At 38.0% G+C, this 27,339-nt stretch overlaps 1 protein-coding gene across 1 annotated transcript; it reads left to right on the forward strand.

Moving 5' to 3' along the window:
- The first annotated feature begins 14,645 nt into the window (after positions 1 to 14,645).
- On the forward strand, positions 14,646 to 26,486 carry LOC114246045 (protein-glucosylgalactosylhydroxylysine glucosidase). Its single transcript, XM_028178424.2, has 14 exons — positions 14,646 to 15,094; positions 16,102 to 16,433; positions 17,529 to 17,831; positions 18,484 to 18,584; positions 19,250 to 19,385; positions 19,881 to 20,028; positions 20,419 to 20,566; positions 21,158 to 21,248; positions 22,005 to 22,092; positions 22,548 to 22,745; positions 23,757 to 23,925; positions 24,169 to 24,340; positions 25,360 to 25,500; positions 25,991 to 26,486. Exons 1-14 carry the CDS (start codon positions 14,919 to 14,921, stop codon positions 26,098 to 26,100), a joined length of 2,313 nt encoding a protein of 770 aa, XP_028034225.2. The 5' UTR covers positions 14,646 to 14,918; the 3' UTR covers positions 26,101 to 26,486.
- The last annotated feature ends 853 nt before the right edge of the window (positions 26,487 to 27,339 follow it).

Consider the following 27,339-nt stretch of genomic DNA (forward strand, 5'->3'; position numbering starts at 1 on the left):
CAATACCTTTTTCTTGTGCAAAGTCCTAATGTAAATTTAAGATTACCCAGCAATATAACTTTATTTGACGCCGTTGAATAATAATGATAATGGGTTCGGTAACATTGTTAATATTACCGCCAAAAATGAAGTTGACGTAGTGGATAAAGTATAAGTGCATTAATCGCTGCATAAAACAAAAGTAAGACAATACAGTAAAAAATTTGATGTTCGAAAGCTAGATACATAATCGCCCTCTGTATTGTGGTACGCGATTACTTTCATTGCCAAAGATAGTGGAGTGGTGTCTTCACCCTTCCCTTTGGCGGTTCCCACTGAAACTGAAGCCCATACGAGGAAAACTCTGGATAAGTTAGTGCACGATCTCTTTTTATCCATCATCTCACAATTTTATAAATAAACCAAATACAGTCCATTTAAAACCGAACGACAGGGCGTGTTGTAACTTAGAATTTAATTTCATTGGAATCTATTTAAGTGCTTGTTCCTTAATAAGATAAGATGTTATAAGCAGTTACTACTAGTATAGCTCAAATATGAGCCAAAACGTGAGAGCTCTGCCGATTGCCCTAAGACAGGTCGAAGTTTCAACGTCAGATATATTGATATATAAATCAACGTCCTTATTCAATCGTCCAAAGTTAAGATTCAATCGCCCAAAGTTAAGATTTCCTCTCGCGGTGTTGTCGGAAACTCAAATACAAAATTGCACTCAGTGCTATAGCCAGGGTCACCGACCGCTCGACTCGTTTGGGACATAAAGTCTATTCTGCCCTTAAAACCACAACGCATTACTGTTAAACAGTGGTAACAACAAGGACGATGTTAGCAACCATTGCTTGAGAAAATAGACGTAGATGTTGAATTCTACATCTGGACCCTCCAATAATACTTAGACTCCTGTATAAGTCCAAACAAGAATTAGGTAAGAAAATAAATTTTAAAATGAAATTGAAAAAAACTATAGCAGTAAAAATATCAACTATAAAGTGATATATAGTAATATATAAAATAGTATACTTTAAATTTAACTTAAAGAAAATTGAAAGGTATAAATTAATGCAGATTGGAATAAGTAAAGAAATAAAGCATATTAGCGTGTGTGTGTGTTTAAGGATACCAGTATTTTTATTTCTTTACCTGACTGCCAAAAAAGATTTACAAAATGTACATGTTCACATAGGTTTAATATTCTCGAAGAACGGGTGTTATAAATTTGTCACAGAATCGGATGCATCAAAGTTTATTTTTTTTCTCAAGTAGCCGTCACAAATCTCAGGCATTAAACCAGTTGCGAGACAAGGATCATTCTTAACACCAGCATTTAAATTGTTTTCATAATTGGCGGTGCCGCAAAGCATACGTCCTGGGGGCTTAGGATATGCAGGGATTTCGCATACACGTCGGCTCTAATGATTACAGAGCTGTAATCAATTAATTGGACTGAATTCTGTTTGTCGGTATTTTAACAAGTAAAGCGTTATATTTCACAGATCATACGAATTTCGAGAACTTTGAAATATCTTCTTTCATTTTAAGTTAATCTGGATGTACGGAGGGATTTCGGTCCTATCTGAGTTATGTATCATACGTTCCATGGGTAGTGCTCTGTGGAATAGTTGTAGATGAGTCTGAGTCCGCACGGGTAGGTACCACCGCCCCGCCTATTTCTGCCGTGAAGCATTATGCGTTTCGGTTTGAAGGGTGGGGCAGCCGTTGTAACTATACTGAGACCTTAGAACTTATACCTCAAGGTGGGTGACGCATTTACGTTGTAGATGGCTATGGGCTCCAGTAACCACTTACCACCAGGTGGGCTGTTAGCTCGTTAACCCATCTAACCAATCCCTACATCTCCTTTGTACACCACGCCACCGGAGCAGAATATAATTGAATTTTCATACGATCTGAAACCACAGAACTCCTCAGTGGGTTTCTAGAGACGTTTTTGCCACGTACCATTTGGATCTAGAATGAACTCTCCTACACGGTGTCTCTCGAAAGTAGCAGCTTGTCCTTTTTCAAACGAGGTTTGAGGAATAGGCAGTTTGTCTAGTTTGATTCTGTCAGAAGCAGACTATCAATCAATAAGATAAAACAAGATTTTGCAATTATGCTTAAGATCCATTTTTTTTTGCTAATGTAGTCGTTAGATTTTATTCCGAATAGATTGACTTAAGAAAATATTACACCGTATACATAGCAACGATAAGTCAGTTTTCATTTCAATACTCAGTTGATTTATATAGGAGAACTAAAATAGTAAATTGCCGTTTGGATGGGCACTAAGACACTAGAACGGTCTACCGGTGTCATCATAAATAGGCTCTCATTACGCGCCTTAACGAGTATTCTCTATGCTAGCACGTGCCGCGATGTACACCAAGACTGTATTTACACCGATACCAGTTAATTAGGAATGATTTAGCGGAAAATATCTCGACTATTCTGGATTAAAGATAGGGAATCAATTGAAAAAAAATGCCTATTGAATTCATTCCTATGAATGACAATGCCTATTGATTTTAATAGGCACAATTAATTTTTTGAATTTAATGAATGTAATTAATTAATTTAATAAGCACTTTAAATTTATTTAGTTTGTCATAGAATGAAGTAATCATTTGAATTTTTTCGTCTGCGTAATTAAATGAAGTCATCAGCCTCAAATTTTTAATGATTCTGGAATAGATGACGGAGAAATCAAACAATCCAAAATTGCATATTGTAAAGAAGTATTATAAAATGTCTATACATATTTAATTTGGCAAAAACTAACATCCACTGTCATAGCTTTTAAAATGTAAACTTTTTTTTGTGTAAACTTTTTAAAAAAAAATGTAAAATACCCCGATAGTTTGGGTACCTAATATTCCCTATGGTGTAATGTACATTCGATTTAAATGTTCCCCGCAGTGAACAGGTATGCGCACCGCAGTAATTATTGATTTTCTTATGGGAAATAATCCTATCTTCCCAATGTTAATCGGGTATACTTTATTGAACAGTCTTCTTAGTTCGTGGTTTAATAAAGGTCTTGTTGTACCGTTAAATGACAATTTAATTTAGTGTTATATGTTTTATCTTGACTTGCGAACTTAGCTGATTAGTGCGGAGTCGATCCTGATGATTGATGACACTTTCCATCGAAAAATAATTTTAGAGAAGGAATACATTAAGCTGAATTATTTAAAAACAACATTTTGGCGTCGATAACTTTCGTCGTTGCTGCGATGCGAGATTTGTTGTTAGATAAATATAAAGTATTAGTGTGTGCCTTCATAACCATCCATTTACGATTGTCTTACCCAAACCTCATTTGTATAAAAATAGCTATATGATACATGTCGTGAGTAGCTATTTAAGTGGTACTAGGCGGTCCACCCACTATGGAGATGTAAACAGTAATTTAGTCTAATATGTCGCTGCGTCACCATATTACAAGACCTCCATTACGTAAATTACGTATCCTTTGGTCGGATTGCAAGCGTTATAAGGGGATATAGTCATTAATTATATATGTTCTATCCAATCTTAGATACCTCAGCGTTTCTTTTCGAATATTGTTTCGAGTTAACGGCCGTCTGGTGTAGTGGTAAGTGACATGGCCACTACACAAGGGGGTCGCGGGTTCGAATCCCGCCACGGGAAGATATTTGTATGATAAATATAAAAATGTCTTTTCCAGGGTTATGGATGTATATTAAATATATGTATGTGTATAATAAAAATATTACATTTATTTCCGTTATCTGGTACCTGTAACACAAGTTCTTTACGAACTTACCACGGGACCAGTTAACGTGGCATGATTGTTAGTAAATATTAAAAAAAAAAAAATTGTGTGATAAATATTTAAACCTTTTTTGAAGTTCGAAAAATTGGTATTCTAATCTTTTTTTTGATTTCCTTCGGTCGGCCTGTATTCTTTTCTTATAAACTATTTATTTGTCATAGTAACAATAGCTCCTTTACAATTTGTGTAATAATTAAAGTCTCAGCTGCTTGATTTGAGCACAAGCCTAGCTCTAGGTATGAATATATTTAACGTACAACATGTTAAGCATCAAGGAGTGTCAATATTTTTCATACTTCATAATGATTTGTTGTTGAAAAAAAGTTATTTTATTGAAACATTGTAGCTTCTAAAATGCTTTATTTTTTATTTATTGCTTAGATGGTTGGACGAGCTCATGGCCCACCTGGTGTTAAGTGGTTACCGGAGCCCATAGATATCTGCAATGTAAATGCTGCCACCCAACCTGAGATATTATAATAGTTCTAATGTCTCGGTTTTTAAAGTGCAGTCCGTAAGTAAAGTATATTTATAATACACAAACACAACATTGAAGAAAGCATTTTTATCGCAGTAAATGTCATACTTTAGGTTAAGTTCGGAGGCCAAAAAATTTATTGCCGCGATTGGCCACCGCCTCAGAGAGCGAGGCCACGATCCTCGGTCTGGGTCGTACCTGGTCCAGAGATTGTCCATTGCGATACAGCGTGGCAATGCTGCTAGCGTAATGGGTACTTTCGGGCCGGGTGCGATCCAGAGTGGCTTGTTTGACTAGCCGATGCCTATGCGCGCATTGTTGTTAGCGTGGACCTGTAGGTTACTTATGATGACGCTTGTAGCTGTAAGTAAGTATTGTACTTTTTGACGAAGCATGTTGCTGATAACTCTGTTTCTATAATCTGACGAAGCGTGTTGCGGATAATAATATGTTTAAAAAAAGTGTTATTTCATTATTGCGAAAAATAAAGAATCTTTAGGTTAAAACTGTTGTGACAGATATTCAACGATAGATATAGAGATATAATGTAAACTAAATAAATAATGGAGGATAACGCGGTCATCTGGTACTAAACCAGGCCTTCTTCGACTATGAGAAGCAGCTATGGCAGACGTACATAACTTATACACCTTTAACTATTAAGCAGTCTGATAAAAAGCCAACAAAACCTGTTCGTTATACGAATGTTATCCGAATATGAGAATCGAAAATATAATTCTCAATACAGAAGTCAGGAGCGCTATCTAGTGTGCCACTGAGTTATTAAATTAAAACAGATTCTAGAATTGATATTGTATTTTGTTCAAAAAAATGAGTGTTTCGTTATTGTAAGACTAGTATGATTCGAATTAAATTTCATCCAATTATGAAGAAGCGTCATATAAAGTTGTGTATTGCACCTGTTACTGACCGGGCACGCTCCGCCGAGCACGACGGCTGCCCAGCCATCCGTGAACCGGAGGAGCCGGTAAAAATATGGACTTGAAGTCGAAATACTTAGGTTTCGTTATGGTATTACGACTGATTAGTTTGGATTGTATGTTTGTGTGAATCGATTGATCTAATTGCGAATGAAGTTTGACGCAGTTGACTGCATAGAGTCATAATCTATGCCATAGTCGATGATATAGTCTATGCCATAGACAATGCACACCAAGTGAATAGTGATAGAGTAGATTTGCGAACATAATTTGTTGTCAATAATTATATAATTTTTAAATCGGATGAAAATTCACAGAACCCATACCTGCAGCGTCTCGAAGGATATCTTCATCCTATAGCTAACAAAATGTTTAAAGTTATAATTTAGCCGTTTCATTTTTAACCAAATTACGTATAGCAGATAGACAACGCCTCTTGATCATCATATTACCGCCCCATCAAACCCTCGAACGCAAACTCGTTTTTGCCTCAACGGCTTAAATTACAACGAAACGGGCATCCATGAATTGGACCAATTTTTTGGTACTTCATATAATACGTTATTAAATTCTTAACGCAACCAAGCGAGACAAATCTGTAGACTTTGAATAGCTTTGACGTAAATGGCCAAACGTGCCCAACTGTGTTTAATAGTACACGGAGGTTGGATCCAACGTGTTGTGTCCAAGTTAAAGTGAGGAAAATCATAGAAATCTTGAAGGCCAGAGGTGTTTGACCGGAGCGGCGGGCGGAACGCGAGGGCGTCACGCTCTGACAGGCGGGCGGGTAATGACATTGACTTCTTCATCCATATCTCACTGGATCTTGGAATCCGGTGTATAAGTCGGACGAATGAAACTAAAACAATGTCCAATATGTTCATGGTATAACTGTAGACACTACATAGATAGTATACATACATACCACGTAGGATACATTTGTAACAGATTTACCTTTTGTTTTAAGAACAAATATAAAACAATTGCAGTTATTAATAGTGCTCGAAACGTAACAAATGATGGTAACACCGGAAGCTGTAAAGAATATAATGTTCCCTTAAAACGTTAATTTTAAGGCGACCTTTATTAACAAAATGTAATATTTGGGACTGTCTAGATCTACGTATTAGATAATTAAGTGGAAAAATACTAGTAAAGAAAGTGCATAAAAGAAATATGTATAATTGAAAATTAACGTAGTAACGATTAAAGTGTGTTTAAAAAAAAATTAAAACTCTTACATTTGAACAACCATGGCGTCTTTTCACTTTATTTCTTTTAGTATAAAGTTTTCTTTGACTATAAAAATATAAATTTAATAAGATTCCCTAAATATAATAAGATTTTTTTGCTTAAATAGATGGTGGTGGTGTCAGTAGGGAATCGAATCCCATGAGCGTCAACAACATAAACACCGCTACCCACCTTGAGACATGGGTTGTAAGTCTCGGTTTTAACAGTATGACGGCTGCCCCATACTTCAAACCGAAGCGCATGACTGCTTCACGGCAGAAATAGGCAGGGTGCTACCTACCCGTGCAGGCTAACTATTAATAATTTTCCGGATTTAATTTTCATTACACGATATTATGCTTTGACTGATTCGGTGGTGCAGTAATTAGCTTAATGATTGCTGAGCCGAGGATCATCATACAAAAGAATGTACATAATAATAATAATAAAGTCTACATTGTGCCACTGGTGTAATACCTAAACACCTACTCCAATCTTTAAAAATATTAGACATAGCAGAGAACACGCACATGATCATACAAAAAGCCGCAATATTAAACACATGCCGTATAGTCCGTAAATTCTTCCAGGAAGATTTTAATATTCTGCAAGTAGAAAATTAAGCTCACTTGGCATAGGCCCGTGATCTTCATGATACCGAAATGTCTTAAATATTTCAAGAAATACAATACCTTTAAAAATAATAATAAAATCATTTATTGCTTTTCACACAGAACCAGATTAATACATCTAGATAAATAAAAGAAAAGAAAAATAAAAAGGCAAAAAGAGGTGGCTCAGCTAATACTGTTCAAAGTAGATGAATCGAACAGCGCTGATTTTCAGTCACCCCCGTTCCGCCTTTGGATTATTGCGGGATTCAAGGCTAAGCCACTTGTGTACAGATCAGTATATATCAGTCACTGTTTCCTGTAGTACAGGGAGTCCAAGCTTAAGACCAAGCCAAGTTGAGACAAACGTGTGCATCTTGACAAAAAAGCACGCAAAACTAAATAATGAAAGTCATTCGTGAACATCTATTGAATACGTTTTTCCTTAAACTAGAGGTCCCGCAGTAGTCGAAATTCGACTATAATTAATTGAAATTATAAGTTTGAATATTATTATGGTTCTATTGTCAAACTTCTATAATCACAGATTTCCCCAAGACTACACTATAGACAAATAATATTAAAGATCAACAATATTAACCTATTCTCAATTTGACCACAGACTTTAAGCAATAACAAAAGTTAGACTTAAACAAAGATGTGTGTGTGCCAAATACATGATAGTGTGTGTGCTGTTTTTTTTAATTGATTTAATGTATTAATGATGCATAATTTTTAAAAATATTAGCATTCTGCGTTCCTTCTCTATATTTTCTATAAGTGTGGGTAATTTCATACTCCTACGTCCGCGCAATTTTCGTAAAAAGGGGTACAAAGTTTTTGCTTCGTGTATTAATAAATAGATAAATAATATCTACGGAATCAGTATATTGGCACAGTCGCATCGCTTGATAACAGTAGGTACACAGGCGCCGTATTCATTAGACCACGACAATTGCATATTGCCGTAATAAAACAAGTGATTTTTCCGACTGCCGCTGATCAGAACACGCAAGAAGAATGATGTTACAATTGGTAATGAATGGTAATGGTGTTTAATTGATTGATGATTCGTTACGGCTCATTGACTCAGACCGTACGTCGTTTGGTTTTCCGATACACTGGTTACACGTTCGACATTATGATGAATTTATAATAAAAGGAAAATATGGTGATATCTAGCACAATTAATTCGTTCTGAAGTAAACGGGTGTTCTATTTGCTTATTGTCTAGATGAGTGAATGAGCTGACGGCCCACCCGGTTTTAGGTGGTTACTGGAGTCCATAGACATCACCACGGAATGTCACTCCGCCATCTGTGGTTACAATAATTATATTCTATAAATAAATTGGCTCTTATTTATTACTACAATATGAAGCACTTGTATTTCATTGTTAAATACCTCTATCAAGCATCTCAAGTATTTTTCGACTGGACGATTTTGGCGTGCAATAATTCTTTACGTCACTCCCGACTAGTAATATCCTTGGAAACAATAAAGCGACGTAACAAACCGTGTCAATCGAGAATCAATCGAATTGAAAATACAGGTAGCTGTTGTAACCCGAAAACAATATAGAAGTGTCAGTGGCACAGTGGCTAACAGAGCGGAACCGAGGTACACGGTTCGATGCACAGGAGCACGTTTCCTCACAATGCTTTAACGTTAACGATCGGACTAAAAAACCTTTGATTATAGCATTTCATGTAATTAAAATGACACTAACATCTCTTAAAGATTGACGTTTATTAATGGTATTTTTGAGTTAGGTAATTAAATTGTAATGGGTCCAGAGTGAGAAGCATTCTGTTGTTGAACAGGTTTGCGATAAGACCGATAGTAACAGTGACGTAGATGAGTAAGGAAATTCGCAGTCCAATATTAGAATGCATTCATACATTTATTTTAGCACGCAAGAATCGTAAGCTGAATTCTTTCATCCACCTCCAAAGACACGAAGAATAAAATTAACACGTATTTCAAGAAAAAAGGCGATTCGCAGATTTGACATACAAACTTCAGGACGTTGCTATGAAGAAACATTATTATAGCTGTTTTCTATTAGAATTAAGATATGAGCTAATAGCTTACTTAATGTTCCATGTTTAGTGAAACCAATCAAAAAAACGCGGTCCAGATGTGAACAAAGTCATTTTTCAAACTCAACAGATGTAATAACTTTATTTTACTACATTTGCTTCAGTTACGATTCTGATTCTAACAATAACAAAGAAACTCTACCAAAGAGTCTTCCTCTTTACCACCTTTTGTCTAGATATAGATTGACTTTAATTTAGATAGCCTGAAAGGCACATCATGCAAAATGGTTAATGCTTATTAAGCCTGTGATAAATTGACAAATTATTTTACCAAGTATCACGGCCTAAGCGCGGCATATTATCAAAAACTTATCGAAACGTTCCCATTTATGAGAACTCAGTTTTTCCCAATGTTAAAATAAAAGGAGCTGTCTCCAAAAAAGATTAATTGAATAGTTTGGTCTATTCGATTCTTTACTTCACTATTTGATCATCGTGATTCGGTACCTGCCGTTCCGTAGTTGGTTGACTGAGATGAAAATGGTGCCAATTTATGGTATGTTATTGTCGGTTTTAATCGATTAAAGACCTCGGTAACCGTACTCGTCGAACTCGACAAAGAGTTCGCCGTGCAACCTAACCCATGAATCAGCTCGCTGAGTTTCTCGCCGGATCTTCTCAGCGGGTCGCGATTCCGATCCGGTAGTAGATTCATTCGCGAAGCAGCTGCTCTTGAGCTGTTAGGTCTCCTTCGGAGGGTAGCTGTTAGCAAATCCCACCCCTCCTGGCTGAGCCTTTGCTCGCCCACCTGTCCTGGTGAAACTGGAAAGGCCTCCGGGCCACCAGTAATCCTTCAATCATAAAAAAAAAAACATTTGTTACAAAATCAGTTGAGTTATTCATTAAAAAACGGTACTAAGTTAACAACCAGACTATGAATTTTAATACGGATTGCTTCGAAAGTGTATTGTAAAATATTGCACGCAGATTGTGCGATAAAAGTTTGAGAAGCTCTGTTGGTCAGAGGCTCTCAAAGACACTAACGAGTAGAAGGTGAGAAAATAATCTTAAAATTAAACTTATTGCACTAGTTTAATCTTACCATGAGGTACTATTTCAATAGTTTCGTGAATTTTTTTTTTCCTTAATAAGCTGATAGCATTGAGAGGCTATATCAGCGTCGCCTTAACTAGTAGGTGAGCTCACAGGGCTCAAACCTGATGACGTTGCTAACACGAACCCTAGCAAGAGCCGTTCTCGCATAATCTACCACCGGATCGGAAACGCGACCCACTGAGAAGATCCGGCGAGAAACTCAGTGGGCTGTGTCTGAGGGTTAATTTACTCGTCGAACCCTTCGTCGCAAGCGACGGGTTCGACGAGAACGATGACCGGTACTTGAGGTACCTAAAAGCACCGTTAGTGGATCGGGAGGAGTTTCGTGATCTCAGCTATATTACACTAATATACCAATGTTGGTATAAGTTGATTATTGTTACTATATTATACACACTGCTTAATCATACTATATAATGAAATGATTATGGAGAAATTACTAGCAATTATAACATTTTCTACGGCTTTCTCAAGTCGTAGACATAATTAAAACTAAAATACTTTAACAGTTTATAGGTATTTAATTGCCATTAACTATTAGTTCGCACGGTATGAAATGAAACGTATTTTTTCTAATAGAAAAATAGACGATAGTTAGCACAATATTAAAAAGTCGACGAATCGAACACCTTCATTGTTCGTGAGCACGAAAACTATAGAGATAATGATATTAAAAAAATACGCGATTAAGCCGTAAATGCTAACTAAAAACCAATGTAGGGTGCGTAAAACAGAAGAAGAACCTTACGGGAGAGGCCAGTCTCTAGCAGTGGACGTCCGTAGACTGAAAAAAAAGGACTACTTTCAAAATGATGTAATAAACTGCCGTAAAATTAAATCCACAATATTTATAAACTAGAGTAGCTAATGATGTGGTGAGCCCGTACTGATCGGATATAGGCCATTAAAGGATATAAGGCCATTACGGGGATACTTTTTTTTTATCTCAAGGTTGGGTAGCGGGTAGCGGCATTGTCGCTCTAGTTATCATTTTACTAGCGGGAAATAAGAAAAAACCTCTTGAGGTCTCCAAAAATGTCTTATGTCTTTAAGGGATAACGTTACCGCGATTAATGTAAATTCGCTTCCTTTGCTTGATTTTTGTAGATACTTGTTAAGAATATACCCGCTATGTGCAACACGGACCCTTCAGATTTTTTCTTAAGACGGGCCTGGCGCGTCGGTGGCCGCGAGTCGAATAGCCTAATGACCGCGGTCACTGACCTTCCAGCTCGAGATAATTAAATAAGTTATTTGAGAACATTATCATTACTCATAGACTTATAACACATCCGCTCATAGATCAGCTTGTATGCGGTGTTCGTTTCCACGAAAAATTTGCTGATTTGTTATAACGTTTGACATCCACTCTATCTGTGTGCTTAGTGCGAGTTTTTTAACGTTCTCGACAGCGTAAAAGTTAACTTAAATTTGTATGGAGTTGGCACGTTTGCCTACGTTTGCTGCTAGGGGCGCTGTTCTAACTGTATCTAATTATACTAATTTGAGTTAACTTTTACGCTTTTGAGAACGTTAAAAAACTCGCACTAAGCAGACTTGAAGTACGAAAGTATTACCAGTAAATGATCATATAATCCTAATTTCTTGCTTGATTATAGCTTGGTCTAGAGCTTCGTAGACAAGGTAAGGTTGTTGATGGATAATTTCATGAGTAATTAGCATTTGTGTATCGGATCTGATCGAAGAAATAGCCAAACTTAATATTTTACGGTAGTGCAGTGCCTTTTGGGAGGTATTATGTATGGTATTAGCGTTGAATAATCTTGTTACGTTCTGTCGGCCACGCGCTCAGAATGAGGAAGTGACGATTGAATTATCTCAGCAACTTGTCTAGGATTGGGGTTGCCATGACTGCGTAGGCGGATATAATGAGATTAGTGTTTAGTGGTTCATCTTGAATTATGGCTTTTTATTCTCATTGCGCACGATGTAATTTTTATTGTAACATATTAAAGGTTAAATAATGATTATTTGAAAGTTCTCTCCTAGCTTATACATGTTCTAGAAATATCTAGACTGATCTTTGTTATATTTAATGATAGTTTCTGTAATGACCAAGATAATGAATGGACTGATCAGTATAGAGGTCTGTTATTTGTTTGTTTTCAATGAAAAATATATACTATAATGGGTACTAATTCCGTGAAAGATTATTAACACGTTTGCGTATGGAACTTTACTTAACTAGTATCTTCTATACTTAAAATGGCAATAAATACTGTTACAATTAAAAATAAACAAAATATTACATTTGAATTTGGAATCTGTCATTTTTATATGATTGGTCATTGAGTTTTCTCATTTTGGCGCCAATACATTGTACAATATTTTGCGATATTAAAATGGAGTGGGGTGATAAAGAGAACCGAATCGCTGTGATTGCATTACACAAAGTAGGTATGGAGCCAAATGCAATTTTTAAAACTCTCCATACGCTTGGTATCGAAACAACTACTGAAGTGGTAAGCAAAGGAAGGACATAGAAATTTTTTGTTTACGGATAAGAACATTTTAACAATTGAGCAACATTTTAACAAACAAAATGACCGTATTTATGCTCAAAGCTCTAAGGAAGCTTCCCAATTAGTCGACAAAGTGCAACGTGGGCACTATCCGACTTCAGTGATGGTTTGGTGGGGTATTAGCTCTGAAGGAGTGACTGAGCCATACTTTTGTGAAAAAGGTATCAAAACATCGGCACAAGTGTATCAAGATACCATTCTTGAGAAGGTAGTGAAGCCCCTTAACAACACCATGTTCAATAATCAAGAATGGTCCTTCGAGCAAGACTCGGCGCCAGGTCATAAAGCTCGGTATACGCAGTCTTGGTTGGAAACGAACGTTTCGGACTTCACCAGAGCTGAAGACTGGCCGTCTAGTCCCGATCTTAATCCGCTGGATTATGATTTATGGTCAGTTTTAGAAAATACGGCTTGCTCTAAACGCCATGATAATTTGGAGTCCCTAAAACAATCCGTACGATTGGCAGTGAACATTTTTCCCATGGAAAGAGTGCGTGCTTCTATTGATAACTGGCCTCAACGTTTAAATGACTGTATTGCAGCCAATGGAGACCACTTCGAATAAGCTTTTTATACTTTAAATTGTTTCATATTTATGTATTAAACTAACACACTGTAAAAGTAATAAATGTTATTTGCAATAGATTTTTTTTTCTTTGTCTCAGTATTTATGGAAAGACTGGGTATAACAGCGCCAATGCGATTTTGATACGATTAAAATAGCAGAGTGCAGAGACGAACAGAAATTATAGAGGTTCTTTTTCGTTATTTAGATAAGAAACTTAAAAAAAGAAGACGACCAGTGTTGTAAGCCCACACATAAGGGTTTCACCACCTCTCTGGTTATTTTTGCCACGAAGCAATCATGTGTTGTAGTTGAAAGACTACCTATGTTATTTGTTGTGACATAACATGAATGTCTCAAGAACGGCGACAATCATAAAGACCGAAATTACACACCCACTATCCAACACCAATAGAATTCGGTACAAAAATGATATAAAATACCAGCACTACGATTGGATAATGGAATGGATAGTCAAAGGGCCTTAGATTACACGTATCATCTGGTCACGAACCGGAGTGACTATAACCGTGTGGTGTCTGCACTAGCACTGCCCCATCTCTTTCCGTAGGTGTCGCAAAAGGCAACTAAAGCGTTCGCTGTATAAGCAGCAGTAGTCTTCGAATATTAAATCTATCAACTGGGACTTAGGTACTGGTGGCATATTGTAAGACCGCAAGTGTAGATATCCGGCCTATTTTTGCCGAGAAGTGATCGTGCGTTCTGTTTTGAAGAGTTTACAACGCAATCGAGGCTTTGACCTTACAAATATGGCTGGAGGTTCAACGTTGTGATATCTACGGCTTTCGAAGCCCAATACCAGCTCATCTGGTCAAGGTCATAACAAATAGGAAAACCGAGGTGATTTCAATAAGAGGATAATAATTCCGCGTGTGCCACGACGTTATTCCTTCCTAAATATTTTTTTTGTAATGATGCCTAACTCCGCCATTGCCGGTCCCAAGCCCGGATGCAAAAGGAGGAGGGCTAGTCCAGAGGTTATTGACCGTAAAACCAATGTGAGGTAATCGGCGCAGTAAGGTTACCAGAAGCCGTGAACCATTCGTTTAGAAAGTCTGTCTCTGTGGGCACGGACACAACGATGGCAGCCCCATCACCGTGATCGGGACTCTGTGAGCTAAACACCTGCAATTTAAATAGTTTATGAAACCCATTGTGAGGGCCCTATGTACCAGCGGGGTACTCTAGGACTACAACACAAACGCAACACACAATGATGCATTTGAATAGAACACGTCACCCAGGCGTCCGTGTACATTATTATTATCTTTGTTATTAGAGCAATAAGTGTGTCATGGCAGGTCGCGTAATCTGTACGTTGGCGCTGGGAGGGACGCACGACTGCATCCCAACACGCGAGCGTTCCCGCCTATCTACATAATTCGCGTAACATTTGACTCATACCGAATTTTAATATGCAATTCCAAAATCGAAATTTCTTTGATTAAGTATCAAAATTTTAAGTTAAAACATCTTTTTAACAAATTCGTAAATAGTTTTATTTGTTTTGTTCTATAAATGATAGATATTTAGAATTTCGATATTCGCTGTGTGTTTATTGAATTCGCGTGGATGTGGCGATTTTTGACGCGAAATAAACAAGTGGCGGCCATGATGGGCTTACTCACCGTCGCCGCTTTGGTCGTCGTTGTAATGACAACTAAAGGTAGCGAAGGTGGCCATGCGGCTGCCAATGATGAAGAGCCTGAGGATATCAACAACGATCCTAAAGTTTTTTCCACATTCAGGTAATATATGTCATGATTTTTAAATTTAGCTTTGATTAGACGTCAGTATTGGTTAATCTACAGACGATATTAAATTGAAAATTTTTTTTTTATTGCTTAGATGGGTGGACGAGCTCACAGCCCACCTGGTGATAAGTGGTTACTGGAGCCCATAGACATCTAGAACGTAAATGCGCCACCCACCTTGAGATATAAGTTCTAAGATCTCAGTATAGTTACAACGTCTGCCCCACTCTTCAAACCGAAACGCATGACTGCTTCACGGCAGAAATAGGCAGGGTAGTGGTACCTAACCGCGCGGACTCACAAGAGGTCCTACCACTAGTAATTACGCCAATTATAATTTTGCGGGTTTCTTTTTTATTACACGATACTAGCGACCCGCCCTCGCTTCGCTTCGGAAACATTAAAACACACATGAAACAAAAAAAAAAAAAATTAAAAAAAGTAGCCTATGTTCATCAGGGACAATGTCGGCTTCTAATGGAAAAATAATTTTTCAAATCGGTCCAGTAGTTTCGGAGCCTATTCGAAACAAACAAACAAACAAATCTTTCCTCTTTATAATATTAGTATAGATTATTCCTTCACCGTGGAAGACGATCGTGAACATTTGTTGAGTACGTAATTCATTAAAAAAATTGGTACCCGCCTGGGATTCGAACACCGGTTCATCGCTCAACACGAATGCACCGGACGTCTTATCCCTTAGGCCACGACGACTTCACCTTCACTGGTAGGCCGAAAAAGTAAATAGCAGTATACAGGTCCCATACTTGTATATTGCACATGTCTTCAAAATCAAGTTTTAGTTAAGTACCTATGTTAAAACATTTAACAATTATATAATATTAAACCCAAATTAAATCAGATACAATTCATTTTCCCGTTTCGCACTTGTGAAAGATTGTCTATATTTTTGGCCTATCGTTTCCCCGATGGCCGACACCTCGCAATGGTTATAGATAATTTGAAAATAGTATATAAAGCTTATGGTTCTTTTATAGGTTGCCAACCAACGATAGATTCATGGCGTCTATAGGCAATGGTCACGTAGCAGCGAACGTATTCAGCGATACGGTCTACATGAACGGATTGTATAACGGTAACAAAGGCGAGAGTCATCGTGCTAGGATACCTAACTGGGCCAACATCAGACTGAATTCGACCTTATCGCATATCCCGTACAGTCCAGTTTACTCTTTAGATACAAAAGAAGGTGCCTTTAAAGTCAGAGTTGATAGAGAGAGGTCGATTGTGACGCAGAGGATATTCGCTCATCGGTATTACACAAGGGCTATTGTTAATCAGATCCAAGTTATGGCTAAAGCGCACGCCGGTGAGTTTATTTTTAATTTATCGGTCTGACTTTCAGTTTGTTGCTTGTGGAGAAAGTTCGTGCTCTAAACAGGCAATGGTAACTATTTGGTCGAAATCAACTAAACTCACTCGAGGACAAAATTTTGTACATATTTAATTTTGTGAATAGCAACACAACATTATTATTTCCATAATTATCCTTGTTATTTATGGATATAATCCCTATAATATTATAGAATATTTTATTATGTGTTTTAATAATAGAATTGGGTTTTACTGAAAATATCCTAAATATACACTATTTCAATAAAACAAGAAAAAGGAGAGTCACAGAAAAATATATTATTAGTTTATGATTTATGGGCTGCATCTCTTGCTATTAGGGTGAGGGAGTTCTGGTGCTATAGGTGTATTTTTTCCTACCTGATCATAGGGCTTTGTTAATATTCCACTTCGATAAAGCGGCACGACACGAGAACCCTTTCATCGTGGCCGCCGGTAACTACATTCCCGATCCTGCGGACAGAATGGAAAGCAGTCGACGTCGCCCAAAACACGTCATCTCGGATCCTCCCGATCCACTAACGGTGCTTCTAGGTACTTCAAGCACCGGTCACCGTTCTCGTCGAACCCGTCGCTTGCGACGAAGGGCTCGACGAGTAAATTAACTCTCAGACACAGCCCACTGAGTTTCTCGCCGGATCTTCTCAGTGGGTCGCGTTTCCGATCCGGTGGTAGATTCTGCGAAGCGCGACTCTTGCTAGGGTTCGTGTTAGCATCGTCGTCAGGTTTGAGCCCCGTGAGCTCACCTACTAGTTAAGGTTCCGCTGGAATAGCCTCTCTAGGCTACCAGCTTAGGTAGGAAAAAAAAAGTTAATATTTTGTTTTAGTATGTTCCTGGTGTTTTAATTAAGCTTTCTACTTTAAAAATAATTCATTAAGACATATAGAATCCGGTTTCACAGATTGCAACGGCACTCCGTCCGTTAAATTTAAACACCTTTTATTTCATTACAATTTTATTGTAGCTCAAAAAGCGCCTTATAAACATACCGAGCAAGTGTGTTTCTTAGTATTTTGCACATAGAAAATGTATATATGTAAATACTTTTAGAGCCAAATTTTGTTCGCCACGAGATATGGATTGCGATACAATTAATTCCTGGACCGGATAGCGAAGATATCGCCTTCAAGGACCCCGTTCCCGAGATCATTGAAGGACGCACAGTCCGAAGTACGTGTGGTCAAACTTTGAAATCGGAGGATATCGTATATCAGCCACTGCCGGTGGAGGTCTGCGTGTTCTGGACGTCGGTGCCTGATCACTTGGTGGCCCCGCAGCACGGGTCCAGGGTTTTCACGTTTGTTATGACAGCGGATACCAATAGGACAGTTGCCAGAGAGGAGATGATCGGAGGTATTTTTTAACTAATCAGAATTATGTTGCACTTAAATTATATTTTTACGAGTAGGTATATCATTTTTTTACTTTATAACTAGCTCACCCGGCAGATTTCGTAGTGCCTCAATCGATAAATAAAAGACCTAAACTTTTGTATAAAATAAACTTAAAACAAACCAAAGGATCCGTCCGATGGGGGTCTCGCTTTCGGTTAAGATTGTAAAGGCAGACATGTTATCAACAATGAGTACTCGGGTGCGTGGATTTTTCTATATGAACAGATAATAAAGTACAAATAAAAAAAATAGACTCAAAGCTTTAAAGCACACGAGAACGCACTATGTCGAACTTTGAGAATTCAGTATTAAGTACACAATTGCAGAGATAAATAAGTGTATTGATAATTCCGGATTTTATTAGCTTTGGCGGACAGAAAATATCAAGGTTGAAGTTTCGGTTGCATTGGATTATTTATTTATTTATTCGACTAACCCAGTTTCTGCTTGAGAATTCTAGTATCAAGAAGTAAAAATCTCACCTATCATTTTTGAGGTAGGTTCTAGAGAACATACGACAGCGCAAAGAAACTATTTTAAAATTAACACCAGTGAAACATAGGACATAGTGCATTTTCTATTCTTAAATTATCATAAAATTATCGTTTCAGTTCTACAAGAAGACGGAGAAGAGCTTTACGATAAGCACGTGGCCGAGTGGCAGAAGCTTCATCAGCAAGCTCACATTGAAATAGAAGGGAATTTGAAAGTTGTATGTTTATTTAAAAATCATTATTAAATTAGTGCGGTCATCAAATTAATTTCTTTGCAGTTCATTAAGTACGAACACTTTTATTTTGGCAAGTTGACATTTCACTTCATTAAGACACAATATGCGGCATTTTATTTGGTGGTAGGAGCTCTTGTGAGTCCGCACGGGTACCACTACCCTGCCTATTTCTGCCGTGAAGGAGTAAAGCAGTAAAAATTTATATCTCAAGGTGGGTGTCACATTTACGTTGTAGATGTGTATGGGCTCCAGTAACCACTTAACATCAGGTGTGCTGTGTGAGCTCGACTACCGAACTAAGCAAAAAAAAAAGGCATGGTCATTTGATTTACCTCAAAGTCCCAGCAGTAGGCGGCGGCTTGGCTTGGCTTGGCTGATGCTCAATGCGTAGCTCTGTGCTCGTCTGCCTATAAATTCAATAAAAAAGGCCCGCGCGCGATCACTTCGTGCACCAGCTGATACCTATTTGGGTGATATTTGGAGTAATGATATGGAACATTTTTAATAAAAATCGATATATTTTTCAGGAGTATATACCGGCTTTTTGTTTTGTGACCACAATCTTTTTGAATTCGGGGCTGACGACAGGAACAAAATAATGTTAAATTATGTTACAATTAGACGTTAAGATCTATTTCAATTTTTAGGCAAAGGTTGTAAATGCAATCTGGTACTACTTCCTCAGTTCGTTGCCTTCGGAGGATTCACATCAGCCATTAGGCAGGTTTTACGGCCTTAGCCCAACAGGACTCGCCAGAGGAGGGACTTTGGAAGATTACGAAGGTACTCCCGCATATTTTGATAAAGCGAACAATGATCTAAACACACACAGCTTCCACACATATAGTTTTACTTTGAAATTTCATCATAGAACGTGTGCTATTGATATTTTTATCTATTGCGAGAATCCATTCACATAGTCTGTTACTTTTGGCAGAGCAGTCGTGGTCATACGGAATCCTTGTTTATTAAAGCCTTGACAGCTGTTCTTCATAATTCGCAAACTGAGGCTTGGCGCACGCACTCGTTAAGTGGGGTTTTGGTAAGGTATTTCCCTTGATCAGTCCAGCATTTGGGCCAAGAGGTCTTTTATCATTGACCCTACCCTGAACAACAAGTTTCTCCATAGACTCTGCTGGCTGTCGCGATACATGTCCTGCAATCCTGGATTGCATTATTACGATAACCTCAGAGATGTTACCTTACCAACCTTTGAGAGAATCGATTATTTGATTAATATTGCGAAACGAAATTGAGATTCTCGAAATCATTTTCTAGGTCACAATTTCTGGGACACCGAAATCTGGATGTTTCCGTCTATTTTACTTCTATATCCGAAGTATGCGGAGAAATTACTCCAGTACAGGCTGGACGTGGCCTACGTGGCTGCTCAGCTGGCTAAGGTCACAGGACACAAAGGTTATAGGTAAGCACCACATCCTGTCTCCTATCTTAAGATGGGTTTGGCCGCTTTTACGTTGTTCCCGTTCATGAACTCTGGTAACCAGTTAACTCCGGATGCACCGTGAGCTCATCCATACGCCAAACCAATAAGAAAAGCGTTTAAATCATGGTTATACGATTTTTACTATCGAGAATTAACTGGTTTAAATGTATAAAAAATACATTTTCGTTTATTTTTTAGCCACACAATACGCATTACAAGCTAAAAAGATACACGATAAATAACAAGTAAAAATATAAGCCATGAGCGCACGACTAAACAAGACAAATATGCTGAGTTTGTACACAAAACAACACGATAACGAAAACTAATCTAACTTATAATGTAAGGAAATAATTATTCGTCTCTTAGGTTTCCATGGGAGAGTGCATACACAGGGGTGGAAGTGACACAGCCATGCTGTCCAGAGGTCGCAGAGTACGAACAGCATATAACCGCCTGCATCTCGTTTGCCGTGAGGCAGTACCTGGCTACCACCAGGAATGAGGAGTGGCTGAAGGTTTGTTTTAGTTCAGTTCTAATCCGTAGAAAGCTATGCGTCAATACCATTGTACCAATGTACTCGCTGTCCGGCTGGTAATCACTGGAGCACATGGGAACCGCCACCGACTTGGATTGGCGTTGTATTGGATCGGTAATGTTTAAAATTAAAATACTATTATTATTACATACATTACAAAACAGAAAAATAGACAAATTATAATAATTAATTGTATCTTGAACGCACAAACCGATCCTTACTGTCTTCCTACCGAACCTTATAAAATATATGGAACATAGTAAAAACTAAATGCTTCCAACTCACGAACCTCATGCGGTCCTGTAGCGGGTAGTTATAAAAAAAAACACAAGATACATATTTGACAGATGCGTGAAACTCGCTTACGACATTTTCAATATAAGTTAACATATAAACAAGTTCCGAAGAACAACATTGGACCATCTTCCAGGCTAAGTTCATGCTCGTCCTGGAGTAAGTGGAAAGCCGTTCGGGCCACAAGTAACTATTCGTTCCCAAAAAAATCCGGTAACATTTGAATCGTCTCAGTTGTACGTTTTCTCTTTGTAATCAAAATCTTAAATATTCCAGCACGGCGGATGCGATATAGTTACAAATATAGCTGACTTTTGGGCTTCTAGAGCGGTCATCAATTATAATACTGGACTATACGATATTGAAAGTGAGTACTGTACTTTTTATCATTTTTTATTCCATAGTTGGGTGTACGAGCTCAGAGCCCACATAGTGTTAAGTGGTTACCAGAGTCCATAGACATATATAACGTAAATGCCGTCACCCGCCTTGAGACATTAGTTGTAAGGTCTCCGTACAACGGCTGCCCCACCCTTTAAATCGAAACGCATTACGGACTCACAAGAGGTCTTACCACCAGTAATTACGCAAATTATAATTTTGCAGGTTTGATTTTTATTACACGATGTTATTCCTTTACCGTGGAGGTTAATCGTTAACATTTGTTAAGTGCGTATTTCATTAGAAAATCGGTACCCGCCTTTTCTAGCACAAAAAATAAAACTAGGTGTTCCGCATCACGTATTTCTTACTTCCTAACACGACATCTTCTATCTCTCTCACTCATTCATGCTCCAAATCTGTCATCCATCAATACCATTCCGTTCCGTTCCTACATAGTTATTGTTGGTCATTATAATATTTCCGAATTTTCGAATACTTTAGAGACGCGGGAAAACCGTAGAAGATGTAAACTATTATATTTTTTAATTATACCTTGTGTGTAGCCAAGCATACGGTCCGTCTGATGGTAAGTAGTCAGCGTCGCTCATAGACGTCAGCAAAACCAGGGACACAGCGATGCCTCCGCCAATTACAATAATTTATTCCTTGCTAATTACCTCGCGAAATGTTTCTCAATTGTCTGAATCCGGAACTGCAATGATGTGTGATTTCCTTGCAGACGTTATGGGACCCGACGAAGATCACAGCAACATAAACAATTCAGCCTTCACCAACGTCGTAGCCGGATATTCGCTGTACTTAGCCCAGTACGTGTACTTTAATATTTTACCGAATGCTTATCACATATGATAATGTAGTATGACAACTTAGTTCCAGTAACACGCAGGATGGTAACTTTCAATCTTCTTCTCAACACTTCTAATCAATTTCGGCTATGTAGAGTTTAAGCACCATTATGTCTATTCGTGGAACTAGTAAAAAGTTACTAAGGAATTTAGCGGAGTATGGACATCAGCGACTTCTGGGTATTATGCCCAGGTCTACCGGTCTACTACCATCTATTGGTGGATTGGCGTATTTTAAGCCCGTACGTGGAGATACCAATATCCGACAAATTTCAGCTACAATTCAATCCGGTTTGAAAAGTGTGACAATACCATTGAGACCCCAATTAGGTGTCAGAATTCAGATTGTGATCTCTATGGGCTCATCCTTTATCTTAAAAATGTAATCCGTTTGTCATTTAAAATTCATTTTTCAGGTATGTATCGTGCCTGTGCAAATCGTATTATTCAGTGGAAGACCCGGATCACTGGGCGGATATAGCGTGGAGTCTCTATCTGCCTTACGACGAGAAAAACGACTATCATCCACAGTACGAAGGCTACGTGCGCGGAGAGTCCATCAAACAAGCTGACGCGGTCTTACTAGGATACCCTTTGTTGTATAAAATGAATACGTAAGTCAAACAATAAATACCTAATACAAAAAAAAACACAAATGCTGGTGGTAGTAGACTATTTTGCAAGACTGCATTGGTGTTTTTCACAGCGACGCAGATTTCTGTCACGAATTTTTCGTATCTTATTAATTACTAGCCGTACTCGCCCGCTTCGCTAGGCATTTAAAATTAACATTATTAATTATTGTCATTATTATTAGGCAGTCAACACTCATATAAATATTAGCCTATCCATTAAGCACATGTATTTTCTACATGTATACCAAGTTTCAAGTCAATCGGACGCATGGTTCAGTAGTTATAACGGAACATCCGTAAAAACCACTGTAGATTTATATATTAGTATAGATAAATACGCCATTTCTAAGTAAAAACTATTTTTCAAAATTTTTTGGTTATGTGACAGCGTATTAATTATATGCCCTTCTCTTTCCCTCCCGTATCTTATTAGGCATTTTCATAACTGTCTCACTGGACAACGTCAGGAAAAAATATTATATTTGGGCCTTTAAATGGTGTGCATCAAATTTTGCTATCTCGTAAGTACAGTGATTGCGGGATTAATTAATGGTTTTTGAACTGTTTAATTTTTTCATCAGGGTATGTTAGGAACGAGAAAAAGAAGTGACCTTTCTAAGAAGAGTAATGTTGATGTAATATTAAGAAAAGGGACACAGACCAACGAAGTGTTCCTGCAACAAAATCTCTTTCTGTATTCGTTCGATTACTTGCGTTCTGAATTTAACTGAAAAACATTATGAAGAAACAATCATTAGCACTTATCATAGGAAACATTGTCATCCGCCTATTGAGAGTAAAGTCGGTTTGCGATATCGTCCGCATATACATTATACCTACTAAAGTAGAAAACCAGAAACCACCAGACACTAGAAAATCATAATGACTAGAAAAATATTGATTTGATAATTTATTGTTGAAATTATTTAAATGATATATCGATTTGTGAATCTAAATTAATTAAGCATAGAATAACATCGGTCCTTTCAGGACGACGAGAAAAAACGACATTGATTATTATGAATCAGTTACGAGGAAGTCTGGTCCAGCTATGACTTGGAGTATGCATGCTATAGGATACTTGGACGTAGAAGACAAATCAAAGGCTGCAACCATGTTCAGCGAGAGCTACCAGAAATACGTCAGGGAACCTTTTAAAGTGAGTTAGTGAGGGTACTTATTCTTATTTTCTTAAAAATGATTTATAAGTAGCTATTTTACACAGAGACACATCGCTGAACTGACATTACTCAATAAATGTGGTTGTAATTATCACGACAATAAACTAAAAAGACAAGAAGAAAATCTTAAAGAAACTTATAAAAATATTAATTCACAAACATCAATAATTAAATTATTTTGTTTTTTGTTTTTGGGCTGTTAGTATTGTCATTTTGTTTAGGTCTGGAGTGAGTTGCAAAGCCCCCAGGTCGGTGCTGTGAATTTCTTCACTGGGATGGGAGGGTTCCTGCAGACATTGATCTTCGGCTACGCCGGAATCAGAATCCATTTGGACAGGATAGAGATCACAAGGCCGCAACTGCCACCAGAAACGAAAGAATTTAAAATAAAAGGTTTATTTTTATTTTTTATTGCATAGATGGGTGGACGAGCTTTACACACAGCCCACTTTATACACAAACATACCCTTTACACACTTTATACATAGCCCACCTTGTGTTAAGTGGTTACCGGAGCCCACAGACATCTACGACGTAAATGCCGTCACTCACCTTGAGATATGAGTTCTTAGGTCTCAGTATAGTTACAACGGCTACCCCACCCTTCAAACCGAAACGCATTACTGCTTCACGACAGCAATAGGCGGGGTGGTGGTGCCTACCCGTGCAGACTCACAAGAGGTCCTACCACCAGTAAAAAGGTACTGGAAACGAGTTACAGTATGCATAGATGTGTATTATGACTATTTGAGTACTAAAATAGTTGTTTACAAATCCATTGAAATAAAGATAAGTGATATAATAAACATTATTAGTTAATGCTCTAAAATACAAACGACCGAATAAGAGAAATTCTCGGTCTACTCCTATACGTCTTTCTGGCATCCATGAAAGAAATAAACTCCAGGTTGGGGGCTTTAAATATGGTGCTTTTTTTAAGTGAATTCAGAAAAGGAGGAGCTTTTCAAATCAACTATTTGTATTACCTCGGAACTCTTTTCTAGGTGAATTGATTTTGATGATTCTTTAAATTTCAAAGCTAGTGCTTCTCATGTGGTCCAATGTAAACTTTATCAAGTTTTGACCATTTTTGAGTTTTCCTTAGTAATTAGTTCTTTTATTTTTATTTTGTATTTTTTTCCTACCTAAGCTGATGGCCTTGAGAGGCCATTTCAGCATAACCCTAACAAGTAGGTGAGCTGACGGAGCTCAAACGTGACGACGTTGCTAACACTAACCCTAGCAAGAGCAGTGCTTCGCAGAATCTACCACCGGATTGGAAACGCGACCCACAGAAGATCCGGCTAGAAACTCAGTGGGCCGTGTCTGTGGGTTAATTTACTCGTCGCAAGCGTTCGACGATGACCGGATTTATTATCGTTAAACTAGTTAATGTATTGAACAATTTTCAGGTATTAAATATTTAGGATCGAGTCTGTCGATGCATATCCAGGCGACCAGCGTCACGCTGACGGTGTCGTCGGTGCACGACCAGTGGCCGTTAGTCATGAACGACGGGAGATACAACGTGACGCTCACTCCTGGTATGACAGGTACGACCATTCCCACATTTTTGACAATAACACTTTTTTTTTCCTGCCTAAGCTGATAGCCTTGAGAGGCTATTTCAGCGTAACCTTAATTAGTACGTGAGCTCACGGAACTCAAACCGGAGTGATGCTAACACTGACCCTAGCAAGAGCAGTGCTTCGCAGGATCTACCACCAGATCCGAAACGCGACCCACTGAGAAGATCCGGCGAGAAACTCAGTGGGCTGTGTCTATGGGTTAAAGTATCACTGACAATCACGACTCGCCTGTTTAACCACAACGCTGTCTATAAGCGCGTTGCCGTTGACCTTGACCAGGCATAAGATGGAAGTCTCATTACATTATGTAACAGATGCTTCATTTTTATACCGAAACTCATGACGTCACCGTAAAAGCCGACAGAATCATGACACTGACAGTAGTTATGCAGACGGTTTTGCCCAAATGAAAAGCCTCCTCGGCCTCGAAATAAAAACAAATGTTGTATTCCAGTGACACTACCTAAGGATGGTATTTCGACTATACGTGCTGTACCATGGAAAGACTGCAAGCTGCCCGCCGATATTATCGGGCAGAATTATCTGAGGCCTATTGGATCATAGAGTAAATTAACTTTGTGCAAAATATACTAAGACTTAATATTAGATGTTCAAGTTTTTGTGTCCCATTTTTTGTATGGAATTTATAATATTGATGATAATCGAATAACGAACGTTTCTTTCTGGTTTGATAATCTGAAACCAGTTTTCTGAAATGAATTAGCGGATTAACAACATTGAAACCTATCGTAAAAGCTAGAGAGAGATATTTCTAAAGTTGAAGGAGCGATGCTGCAAAATGCCTAATGATATTTTGCCTACTTTCTAATCCGTCCTTTTAACGCTAGAATAGATTCTAGTAGAGTCAAGTTTGAGGCCTGTGTACAAAAACAATTTATTTTGATATATAATACATTTTTTATCGCTGTTAAATTAAAGCTTTAAATAAATTTGGAGTTTTATTAAACAACAGTTCGCAGATAATTTAAGTTGTGGCGTTTAAGAACACACCTTTTTATGATGCGCGAGCCGGAATGCACGACAGGTTGAAAAAAGAAGATAGTCTATGACATCATGATATTTTACCGCAAAAATATGACGAAGAAATAAAAAAAAATAAACCGCTACAAATATACAGCATAGTAGCTTTGTTTCGATTGTGGCGTTAATTACAAGCTGATCCAAAAACGTGACTTTCACGAATTTCACTTGAATAAAGAAGGGGCTCTATTTGAAGCCCCTCAAAGTCATTCAGTATATAATATTAGCGTTATATATACCTAGTCAGGTCATAAATTCTGTCACATGTTTAATGTAAAATAATTGAAACAAGTTTATTCATTATGTAACCATTCATATACCAAAATAAACATAACAAGACATAGATTCTTATGACACTAAAGTTTATTCAAAATGACCTCCGTGATTTTGAATGCAGGCCTTCAATCTGCGCGGCCAGTCGTCTATCGCAGCACGAACGAGGTCCATGTCAATATCGGCGGCTGCCTTAATCAAGGATATCTTGAGTGACTTCAAATTGGGATGAGGCTTTGAGCACGCCTTTTCCTCCAAGTGTTGCCATATCTTGTAATCTAACGGATTCAAATCTGGACTGGAGGAGGGCCAGTCTTCGTGCCGGATGAAGTCGATTTCACGCGCCGCCAGCCAGTCTTGTGTGCTCTTCGCTCTATGAGCTGGCGCCGAATCTTGTTGGAATACCCAGTGCCTGTTATTGAGCATGGTATGAGAAACAGGTTCCACAAGGTTCGTCAGGACTGTATTTTGATACACAACTGCATTCGT

This window comes from Bombyx mandarina, chromosome 04, assembly GCF_030267445.1.
Source record: "Bombyx mandarina strain Sakado chromosome 04, ASM3026744v2".
Taxonomy (NCBI): Eukaryota; Metazoa; Arthropoda; class Insecta; order Lepidoptera; family Bombycidae; genus Bombyx; species Bombyx mandarina.

Bases quoted from the DNA above. Each gene is read 5' to 3' on its own strand.
- LOC114246045 (XM_028178424.2), top strand. From the start codon at position 14,919: ATGTGGCGATTTTTGACGCGAAATAAACAAGTGGCGGCCATGATGGGC. The intron at 21,249-22,004 runs GTGAGTACTGTA...ATTTCCTTGCAG, and splicing joins TGGACTATACGATATTGAAA to ACGTTATGGGACCCGACGAA. The intron at 23,926-24,168 runs GTGAGTTAGTGA...CATTTTGTTTAG, and splicing joins ACGTCAGGGAACCTTTTAAA to GTCTGGAGTGAGTTGCAAAG.